The sequence below is a fragment of the Euprymna scolopes genome, chromosome 8, assembly GCF_053919585.1.
Source record: "Euprymna scolopes isolate OS-2025 chromosome 8, ASM5391958v1, whole genome shotgun sequence".
Classification (NCBI taxonomy): Eukaryota; Metazoa; Mollusca; class Cephalopoda; order Sepiida; family Sepiolidae; genus Euprymna; species Euprymna scolopes.
The window spans coordinates 150,867,252-150,879,418 of record NC_136489.1 but is presented as its reverse complement, the minus strand read 5'-3'; the positions used below and the strand labels follow the sequence as shown (position 1 = coordinate 150,879,418).

Here is a 12,167-nt window from a genome sequence, read left to right as displayed (position 1 = left end):
TGTCCTTTTCTCTTCCCTGCAACCTTTTTCCCATAGAAGAAATGTTGCCAGCCTGTCTCTGTTCTCTCGTTATTTTCACGGTAAGTGCTTATCTGTGCTCCAATCTATGGTTCTCCTTTGCCAAACTTCCACAAAAAACACTCATCTAGTTAAAACCACGATCAATAATTGCCCCACTCTCTATCTGTGCTTAAACCTAAACATGGATTCCATGAACAATTTTTTTTTCCTAGAATTGCCAGTCCGTGGAACTCTGTTCTGCTGGCTTGCTTTACGCCTAACTACAATATGGCTGTTTTCAAGTCCAACATAAACACTACTAAAATTACTAAGGACTACCCCGCTTGACAACAATCACTGACCCCAACATTGTGTGCCACGGATTTCTTCTTTGTCTTTTCTTCTGGCCGTACCATCGTCTCCCATACATTAATGACTGCTGAACGGATACACTGGTTCACAAGTATAAAAATAAAATAAAACAAAAAACACAAACTCTGACATATTCTGAAAATATCAATCGCAATCTGGGTTTGTGTATGACACCATCGACCATTAGGTCCACCATTGATGCTAAGGTCCTGTGTGACACCATCAACGTTAAGGTCCACATCTACGTTCTGTCAAAACAGTGTTTGTCATTTGATGTCAGTTCATCTCGATACTCTAAAGATTTCCAAACCATCTGCATTTGACTGTGTTCAACTCACAACTCTCCTCAATCAACTCTCACTGTCATCAATTGTCACAAACCAAAGACTGTCTGCAAACTGTTCACAGCTGCTGTAATCTGTCACAAAATCCATCACCACACCTAAACCCAACTCTAAAATATAATGACCGGTCTTTTTGTCCTAAATCATTACCACATTTTTTTTTACAGAGGAGTCACCACTTATCAAGGCTAAAAGGTCATTCAAGGATAAGAGTATATGATAATCAAGAAAACAGCATAGTGATCGTTAGTGGTGGAAAATGGGCAGAATTTCATTATTCAAGGGGACGACTCAGTAAGAACTTGTTTACATTGGATTTGAAGAGAACCATGTTGTAGTCAGTTGGAAAGCAGGTCAGTAGCAGAGTTTCACAGGCAGGCACCGGGGGTGAGGGTGATAGGATCATATTTCTGTATTTTTCCCCACTTTTGAACAGTCCGATATGTGAAGTTAGAGTTATCGAACTTGGTGGCCGTCTTCTATATAGTTATCTCCCTTGTCTCTGGTTATTCAATATAGCATTCAGCTATCAGTAACACATGTTCATCCAATGTCGTGGGATGTACTAAGTGAACTAACATAATAGTCAACGTCTCAGCTGAATCAAAGAATTACTGCGCATGAAGTAAGTAGATTCCAGACTCAACCATTAATGTATATGTCTCTGCTAACTCAGCATGCTATGGTATTTTTTGCCATCTGAACTTGTTTTAAATTCATAAATAAAACTGTTTTAAAATTTAAAAAAAAGAGTTTGTTTTTGCATTCATGATTTTTTTCTTCTTATTAAACAAAGCCAACAAAATGGCAATTTTTTTTTTTCTTACAACAGCCTGCAATTTACTTTTTTCTACTGCTACTTTTGGTAAAGACTTTCTTTTCTACACTTTAATTCTTTTAGGTTTTGGTAGTCTATTCACAGAACCAAAAAAGAGCCAAAAAGTTTAAAATTTTCATGAAAAAAGAAAATTCGGTAAGTTTTTTTTTGTTTTTTTTTTTTTACTGATGTTTGATGAGATTGAAAAATGTTGTGAGAGAAATTTAAATAAGGATTAACCTTTCCATCCATCCTAGCCTTGAACCCCTGGCATAGGCCATCCACAACTTCGTAGATGCTTTTATAGCAAGGAGTTCCTTTTTTAGGGTGAGGGTGCTGGGCACACACCCAATCTTCCCAGAAGGTACATACAGCACCTCGCCTTCTTAAATGATCACCCATTTGGTACTGGCCAGACTCAACATTGCTTAACTTTGGTGATCTGGCAAGAACTAGTGTGTCAACATGATTGTGTCATGGATTAATCTTTAACATTATATAAAAGGAAGTCTTAGTTCATTCCCTATGAACTCGAAAACAGCTAGGCTGATTTTTATGAAATCTCACACAAAGGTACTGCATGTCAGCTTGAAAGTCAACACCAAAGGATGTGCTGAAGAGTGCGGTGATCGCCTGGTGTAATCAGCTGATCGGTGGCAGCACACAAGTCCATAGAGACTCAGGATTGGCTTCAGAAGGAGTGTTATGACTTTGTATCTTTCTCTCACTGGCTCTCCTCCTCCTTCCCCAACCTGAACTCACTGGACTACTTCGTTTGGTCATACGTTGAGAACATCACCAACATGACCTCCCACACCACCAAAGCCAGCCTGATCACCACCATCTGCTGAGTATTCGACAAGCTCCCACCGGCGCTTGTAGAAAAGTCTTGCTCCCAGTTCTGGACCTGTATCAAGGCAGTGATTGGAACTGTAGGTAGCTAGACTGAATAGATGTCAGCTCTACTACATAATCAAGTTACTTGAACTGATTTTTTTTCAATAAAAGTTTTAAAGATAGAAGTTGATGTGAACACGTGGCACAACAGTTAAAGTGCTAAATAATAATCTGTTTTAAATGACAGTCTTTTGAAAGTTGAAAAATCAAACCGTCTTAACTAGGGATTTTTAACAGAGATTAGACCATTCCTGTAATGATCTGGTATCTGTTGATTTTGCAGTGGGTGTTTAGTTCTGACCAGTTCTAGCAGAATGGATTAAGTAAAGAGTTCCATCCATAATTTCATTCAGATTGCCGAGTTTGACATAAAAATTACTGAGTTCAACAAGATGTATCTGAGAAAGGTCAAGAGTTACACTGGCCCAAAAATTGTTAGAATAACGTGTAAGATGAGAATAATAATCCCTATAATCTGAATTATCAATCCTCATCTCAAAAATTGTGAGAAATAATAATAATAATGATGATAATATTTCAACATTAAAAATATTTCGGTTAAATAGCTTCTGTTCCATTCTTAGTTACACTTTGAAAAAGCCAAATACAATTTTTGAAGGCAAAACTGCTTTAAAAAAAAAAAACCCAAATTCATGAAATTTAGCTTTAAAAAATCCAATCTGACAACCCTAGACAAAAAATATGAGTGACCTTCCTTTGATGTAGCCTCATTTCTAAATATCATTATAATAATATATGATCATTATTGTAATGGTGTGAGAAAAGAACCTGTAGTAATTTTGACATGCAGCGGTTCTTTGCTGAAGAAAGAAATCAATGCAACATTACATAAAAAATGGAACATTCCAAAGAAACAGGACAGAAAAAGAAAAACATTGTCTGCCAAGAGGTGCTGAACTGAAGGAGTAAATTAAACATCGCCTCTTACAATGTGATTTTATTATTTGTATTGAACTATGTAGCACAATATTACTTTCTGAGTATTAGTACTTCTCATTTAGGCCTGTTCTATATTTAAAATGCAATGGCTTTTTCAAAGTATGATGTGTAGACTAATTAAGGAAGGAACATGAGGAACATTATATAGTTTAATCAATTTTTTAAGATCTATAGAAAATAAAAAATTTTAATATTAAACAATAATTAATTTTTTATTTTTTTCAGAAAACCATGTATTATATGAAAACTGATTTTTTGTTTGAAACAGTCGAAGAACTAATATACCACTACTACCACAACAGTATATCCACAGATGAAGTTTTTAAACTGACAGAACCTTACCTTTTGGCTAAACATTGATTACTAATTCAACAATTCAAAAAAAAAAAAAGTCCTCACTCCAAAACCGGTTTTTACATATATATTACTTCTTTATTTATTTATTTGCGAACAGTTATCCTCATCGTCATAGTTGTTTCGGCCAACTATTCCTCTGGCCTTCTTCAGGTGGTTAACTGTGAAAGGATAGGAATGCTGAGTCTCTTTACTGTATTCCCAGCAATTACTGCCTTCCATAGTTGTTGTCATCTTACCACGTTTTGGCCAACTAATCCTCTGGCTGGCTCTGGGTAGGATTGAAACTGCTATCTTCAGACAATGTTCCCATGGAACTGTACAGATTCAACGTCTCTATCTACTGCGCTGGCCAGAGGATTAGTTGGCCAAAACATGGTGAGACGACAATAACTATGGAGGGATATAGTTAAGATGCTCAGCATTCGTGGTTAACCACCTGACAAAGACCAGAGGAATAGTTGGACGAAACATCATGAAACAACAACCATGAAGACGAGGATAACAGTCCGCAAATAAATAAATAAATATACAAATTACTCATCTCAAAAAAAGGTATTCTTGCATAATTTTACCCGTATTCTCATGAATTTCCGTCAAGCATGTATCGGGCGAGACCGGCAATCATCAGTGTCAGCCGAGCGTTGAAACGTTTGCTTGACTTTTTATTTATTCAATTTTTTTTTTGTTATGTTTTTAGTAATTTTTAAGGTGATATTAAGAGGGGGTGACTTTTTATTTTCTGATTAGTTATTTATTATTTATTTATTATTATTATTATTATTTTTTTTTTGTAATTCAATTTCTGAGAGTTTGATTAGTCAATGACAAAGTGCTATCTAAATGGAAGCAGACAACTTAGATGAATTAGAAAAAAGCAACTAAACCAAAGAAAAAAATAAGCTGACAAACAAATATATTTTCAGACTTGACAAACAGAAAAAATGACAGGCAAGGAAATAAATCTATGCGTTCAAAATGGCAACCCTAAAAAATATTTCCTCTACCCCATCTCCTCCCTCTTTGCCGTCGATGGCCGTTCAACAGTCGACCGAAGTACCTATTTACTATGCCTCCCCACGGGACAGAGTTAGAGACCAGGGTCGTTTTTTAACGTGGAGAAAAGGTACAAAAATAAAAATTGTCTCAGTCGTGAAGGATTTCTCCTCCACCGAAAGAGAACAAGAAATAGAAGTGCAGCATCTGAAGAACAGATACTACACTTTGATCTTGACCAGTCGACCGAAGTAAAAGATTCCTAAGGAAATATCCTCATCTTAAGAAAGTTCTTCCGCCGGCAATTAACAACTGAAAAAAAAAATTAAATAAATCTCAATTTTTTAAAAATTTCTGTGGTCCTCCTCCCCGACAAAAAAACTTGGCTGAACAAAAAGTCTTGCAAATAAAAAAAAACTAAAAAAATACAGTTAAAAAAACAAACAAACAAAAAACTTGTACTCACACCTAGCAATTATACGGTTAAAAAATCTTTTCTTGAAGAAAAAAAACAAACTTTCTGTTGATAAATATTTTGCAAAAATATATATATTACTAAAATAAAATAAACATATTTTCATTTTTCAAGGTAGTTTTCTTTTGTTATTTTTTATTATTTGCATTTGTTTTTTTTTTCTGGTTTGTTTTGTTTTTTTCATTAGCCTGCGTCTGTTACGACACTTGGCTGACACCGATGATTGCCAGTCTCGCCCGATCCATGCTTGACAGGAAATCACGAGAATTCGGGTCAAATTATTCAAGCGTACCGAAAAAAGTATTCCAATAATAAAATGATACATAATACCATTGGAAAATAATAAAATAATATATTACTTCTTGTCTCACTCTGTTTATCTCTTCTTATAAACAATCCTGTAATCGCATGATCATGGACCTACAACAATAAAATATAACACAATTATGCTTGTCTTTCGGGTTTAAAGACGACACTAATTTTAATATCGCATTCATTAACTCCCTCCCCATTGAGGAGATATATGTGTTATTACCTGCCTTTCTTGTGGATTAGAGATTGCAATATCCTCTTGATTCTTTTTTTTAGACCCACTTTGATGAATGAGTTGTTATTTACTATGTAGGGAGATGAGCAGCGAGATATCTGTTCTATAGATCAATACAGCCGGAGAAGCAGGGACAAATTCTCAGATTATTGAAATCTTTAAAATGAACGATTCATATTTTATAATGTAAAGAAAAATTTCAAGGAAAGATAAATATTTCTTTATTTTTAATGTATACAAATATTGTATTCATTAATCCCTCACTATTGAGGGGGTATATGTGTTATTAGTAGGGCTATAACAGCAGAATATTGTTATCATTGTTTTGACTCTCGAGTATATATCCGACACAGTTAGACAAAGTTAATCAACCGAGAACGACATCACTCCATATAACAGCATATAAGTTATCAACGAATACACACTCAAGAGTCAAAACAATGCAAAGAATATGCTGTTGTCATAACCCTAGTTATTACCTGCCTTTCTTGTGGACTAGGGATTACAATATCCTTTTGATTCTTTTTTTTAACCCCACTTTGATGAATGGGCTACTATTTACTATGTAGGGAGTTGAGCAGCAAGATATCTGTTCTGCAGGTCAGTGCAGTCACGGAAGCAGGGAGTCTGAAAGGGAATTAAAAAGTCTAGCAGTTCAAGGGAAGAAACTATTTAGTAGGTTTTCCGGCATCTAAGGATCTCTACAGTGTAGGGGTGAGATTTTGCTGCTTGTCGGCTTTGTCAGGAGTATTTACGTCATAGGAGTACGAGTGTTTGGAGTTTATCAGAGTACATTCCATTAAAATATTTGTAAAACAGGCAGAGATATGCAATATTTCGGTGATGGGACAGAGGTTGGAGTTTGGTTGATAATGCGGGATCTATTAGGTTAGTGACAGACTAATGGCAGATGCACCAGCCCAGATGTGGCAACAATACTCCATGCATGGGTGAATGGTGGCTTTGTAGAGGTACAGGATACTCTCAGGTGTGAGTGAACTGAGCGTATGGAAAGCAAGACAGTGACAAACGAAAAAGTTGTTAAACGTTTTATTTAAAGTTTAAATGATCGTGAAACAAACTGTTTGGTGTTTCAGGATAATTTGGCAGTGGTGGGGCGTCAGTAGGAGTGCTGGTCGAGTGTTGAGATAAACTCGGTGACAATCTAAGTTATTGTCAGGCTGAGGTGGGGAGGGGTGATCCTTAATAGCTGGTATCACTGGCGAGGGGTTGATGGCTGTTGGCTGGTAAGTTGTGGCGAGCTGGTGGCGGAAGAGAAGTAGTCTTCAAGGCTTGCTGTCCAGTATCATGAGTTAGGTGGCGGTGGCTGTAGCGCAGTAATTTCAGTAGCTGGTGTCACTGGCGAGGGGTTAACTGCTACTGACAGAGCTAGATTCACAGCTTGCCACGTAGGGGCCGATCTGTTTGCTTGTCGAAAAAGCTGACATTTTTATATTCGTGAGGCGGACGTAGTAGTAGGCAAAAGTGGCTTTTATCGCTGGTCATCATTTCGCTTTTTATTTGTGTTTGTTTTTGTGTTTTAATGTATTGTAGGGAGTCTTTAAAGCTAAGAAAGTTGTGAATGTATTCTAGTAAGTGTTGTACTGTTGCAGTGTTTCGTGAAATAATTATTCGTGTTTATATGGTGCCAGAGATGCGTCTGCTGTGATGTTTGTGTTTTGTATTTTGATTTTTCTTTTGATGTGTGGCTTCCTCTGGCGCTTTACTTTGTTGAAGTGAGGTGCGAGGTATTCTATTGCTGTGTGTACATAAAAAAAATGGGATTTGAAGTTGTCGTATGTGTTTAGTGTGTTCATTTGCGTTGTATCGACAAACAGGCTTTCTCTTAGCGTCGCCATTATTATCACTGTCGCTGCTCCTGCTGGTTTCTGGTTTATTCACGTAAATATGGAGGGATATGCGATATAACAGAACCTTCTTGCATGATAGAGAGAGCTCACCTTCTTCACAGCAGCCTTGGCAATGACTTCAATGTATTTGTTCCAGTTCATGTTGCATTTGAATGTTAAGCTGAGGAATTTGAATGAAGAACATTCAGGAAATGTATCATTAGTATCGTTACCCATGGCAATCAGTGGTGGAGAGTCTTTCTTGTAATTATTAAAGGAAAGAAGTTTTGGCAGCATAAAACGTTATCATCCATTCATAAGCTCCATTCCTCTACAGACTGAAGATCTTCCTCTAAGGTTTTAGCCATTTTCTTAGATATGTGTTCATTTGTTTTCCCCTCGAGTCTGTAATAGAGTGTGGTGTCGTCAGCAAATATACCCATCTCGGAAACAATTTTATCAGGGAGGCCATTTATGAATATGATGAATAATAAAGGTTCAGTGATCGACCCCTGTGGTACACTTGCATTTATATCATGTTGTTTAAATATACAATCATCAAGGATAACTTTTTTTCTCTTCTTTAAGAAGGATTTGATTCTGTTAAGTATTTGTCCAGTAATACTATATGATTTGATTTTCATGAGAAGACCATCGTGCTATACTCTGCCAAAGACTTTAGATATATCAAAGGCTACAGCCCTAGCCTCCAGTGCTTTATCCAGTGTGTAATATATATGTTCAGAGATTACAGTTAGGATATCTGCAGTAGAATGGATTTGCCTAAATCAATACTGTCGGTTAGAAAGAAGTTTATTTATGAGGTGGTGGAAAGATTTTGGCAAAGAGAGGGAGAAGACTTATGAGGTGATAATTGAGTGGGTCAGTTCTTTCACCAGAATTCTTGAGAATTGTTACAACAGTAGCAATTTTCCAACAATCAGGAAAGCAAGATTCAGTAAGGCATTTGTTGAGGAGTTTTGAGAGAACCGGGGCAACCTTACTGGAGCATTTTTTTAATAGTATGGCAGGGATGAAAATAGGCCCACATGCCTTCGAGGTGTCAAAGTTTTTTATGACACCATGAACATGGGAAGGTGTGATTTTCAGATCATCAAGTGTGTTTTCTGTTTGCAAAAAGAAATTTGCAAGGGAGTGTTTTTTTTTTAATCTAAGGTGGAGTTGGAAGCAAACCATCTGGCAAGCAGGTTTATCTTTTCAGTTGCCATGTAAACAACCTCAAGGTTCTTGGATAGTGGGGGTATTTTTGATTGCCCATTATTTAATTTTAATCATTCAATGTGATGGATGAAGCTGAACTGCTGTAGAAACTGAATAAAAATTTTTAAAGCAGAGGATGAGCTCAAGTTTATGAGAGTTGAAAACTCTCAGCCTTACTCGATTGTCACCCTTTAACTCAGAAGAGCGACCTAGCTACGTCACTTCCTGTTTCTCATATTTCACCCTCTTTTCCGCTGAATGCTCGACCAGTCAAGATGTGACAAACACCGCTCCGGTGGAGCCATGAGCCACCGCCGCGTCCTGACTAGCCAGTCAACCGCAAGTAACATTACTCATCTCTCAATGAACTCTTATTCTTCCTATCATTTCCTATCACTCTTTCCTGTATATTTATGCAAATAGATTGCATTTGTTTCGTTGATATATAGCGGTATATTTTCGTCTTCATTATGCGACGTTTTGTCTTTTCAATTCCTCTACCATTAAATACATCCACCATCACACACATGGGGACGGGGTCGTCTATCACACTGCAGACCGTCCTGTCTCCAACAAGTTCTTAAGAATAAATTATTGCAGAAGATCTGATTAGATTCAAACGTGGAATCACCAAATCCATCGGCTGCAATCGACAAATGTGATGAAGTTTATGATGAACCAATAAACACGCATATTAACCTACTCGAGCGGGACCTTTGTAAATAGGTGGACGTTCTACTAGAGTCACATAATCTGCGTATTGGAACTTCAATGTCAATCAGATTTTAATAGTGAAAATTGTAAGAGATGCCTCTCTTGGACTGTGTGAAGAGTTGCTTCCATTTGTCTGTGTATGGGTTTGTGATGCTGTGTATTTTTTAGATGATCTGTATATAAACAAGAGAGTTGGCCGGTTTTCTTCCTCTTCATCTCAGAATGTAAATAAAAGACAGACGTTCTCTCTTTAACGCTATGTGTTTATTTCATTTTTGTAAACATTCGTGACTTTCAGTGTGAATCGTACTTAAAACAAACAATTTGATTGTTTAATAATAACTAAAAAAAAAAACTGCCACTGCTGACATTGCAGAATAAAGTACAATGGCTATGGTTAGGCGATCGACGACTATTATGAGGATTATTTTAAAACGGGGGCATTTTAAAATTAATAATTAAATACAATTTTAAAAAACAAAAATTCTCTACAGTAAAAATATAAGCCCTTTTAATTGCACTCGTCCAAATGTAACATTCGTTATCAAAAAAAAGAAGTCATTTTTTGACCAGCTTTATAAATCATTCAGCAATTTCTTTGAGAATTAAAACAGAAAATGGCTCGTAATAGTTGGTTATCATTGTAACATTTGTGTATGAGCGCGTAGGAAAATAGCAGCAGCAGCGAAGGATAGCTGGCTTGCGAAGAGATTAGCAGCTAACCGGAAAAAGTACATATGCAAATTAGGAAGTGTGCACGAGGAGAAAAAGAAAAAAAATGAACCACTTGGTATAAGAAGCAAAGTGCAGGTCGGAGAAAATGGACGTGTAAAGTCAAGGACAGAAATGGGCCGGCATGCGGTTGGAGGAAGGAGGAAAAAGCCACGCTAGATGGACATGTGGCAGTAGGAAAATCTTTAAGTACTGTCAAGAAGGGAGAGTAATGGTAATAAATGCCTTTGTTAAAAAGGAAAAGATGCCGACCTGGATTTATTTATTTTTGTTCCTTTTCAATGGTACTGGATGATGTTGGGGTCCAAGAGAAGTTGGAACTGTAACGAACACTGTTCAAGCAACGTTATATCCTCTAACTGTGGCCATTGTACTTTATTCTGCAGCATCAGCAGGTTACAAGACTTTGGTGGAACGGCCTTCTATTTATGTAGGCCACACTCGAGCAGGTTAACATGCATGCTCATCTCTTTAGTTAATGGCATGTAAGCATTTTAACCATGGTTGCAGACTCAGAAGATATAAGGTCCGATTTTGACGATTCCAAAACATATTCAAGATTCCAATACAATTGCCGATTCCGACTCTGACCTCAATTCTTAAAATTTCAAAGTATACGACTCTGACTCCTTGTTTTAAAGTTTACCAATATTCGGACTCTGTTGATTCTTTGGAGATTAAAAAGCATGACTCCTGGTATTCTTACTAGACTCCGACTCATTCTGAAACCTGATTTTGCAATTAGAAACTTGTCTAGCTACAACCACAGCAATGTACTTATCCTTTCTCCTTCTCTGTGCCAAAAATCAAACAAAGCTTATTTCTTTGAAATCTGTAGAAAAAAAATACCATGAGACTGCTTCCCATCTGACTACAACATAGTTATCTTCACGTCTAATGTAAGCAAATACTCTTGGATAATCAACCTGTTACTTCTCTTCTGCCCATTCAACCAACCGATTCCAATCCTATCACAGTGACATTCATCATTCAACTGAAAATTTCTAATTCTTATTCTCCAATGACTGGAAAGTATTGATAAGTTGTGATTCATTAGTAAAAAAAAGATTAAAAACTGTACAGTATGGAATTTAGAAAAGACAACATGATTCCATTTCCGTTTGATGAAAAAAACGGTTTTTTTTTGTTGTTGCAGACCATCTACTAGTTGATCAGTTGTGTATAAATCCCAAGAGTGATAGGAACCTTCTATCATGACACAATGTTCAATAAGCGAGATTGCAGATGTGCTGCTGTACAACTTTCCATTGATCCAAGGTATGACAACAGGACCATTGCCAGCACCCTCAAAATGAATTGCCACGAATAACAGGGACATGCCAAGAGTGATGAAAACAAAGTTTCCAGCCACAGTTATGGTCTTTAGTGTGGTTTCAAATAAGGGCCACATCATTCCATCTCACATCTTCGAAGTCGGCTTGAAAGTCAACACCTAAGTGTGCCTGGATGTGCTGAAGAGTGTGGTAATCCCTTGGTGCAATCAGGTGGCCGTTGGCAGATACTGGGTGTGGCAGCAGGACTCTGCGCTGGCCCACAAGTCCAAAGAGACCCAGGCTTGGTTTCAGGAGTGCTACAACTTTGTACCCTTCTTTCACTGGCCCTCCTCCCCCGACCTGAATTACTTCAAGCCTTAGTAACCCCCCTCAATGTAAACCCTCTAACTAACCTGGCATGCAGCAAAACCCCAACCTTACACTGTAGAAATCCATAAGTGCTGGACAGCCTTCTATCCAAACAGTTTTTCCCCTTAAACTGCTGGACGTTGAAATTCCCTCCTGGGTCCCTGTGTTATGTTATGCTGGGGCAACATTGGCTGGCCCTGCTGATTCATCAACCAAGATCTGGATGAACAAAGATATGATTTCTT

At 37.3% G+C, this 12,167-nt stretch overlaps 1 protein-coding gene across 12 annotated transcripts in view; it reads left to right on the top strand.

Moving 5' to 3' along the window:
- The window catches only part of LOC145283838 (uncharacterized), a 240,039-nt gene extending 235,741 nt beyond the window's left edge, over window positions 1-4,298 (top strand). For 10 of the 12 annotated variants that reach the window (XM_080132947.1, XM_080132941.1, XM_080132936.1 and 7 more), the window contains 2 exons: window positions 1,618-1,689; window positions 3,616-3,893. In XM_080132947.1, coding sequence (XP_079989073.1) covers window positions 1,618-1,689; window positions 3,616-3,750 — 207 coding nt within the window. In that variant the 3' untranslated portion in view covers window positions 3,751-3,893. Of the gene's footprint in view, window positions 1-1,617; window positions 1,690-3,615 lie in introns of all 12 variants that reach the window. The other 2 variants (XM_080132940.1, XM_080132937.1) reach the window with 1 other exon arrangement.
- The last annotated feature ends 7,869 nt before the right edge of the window (window positions 4,299-12,167 follow it).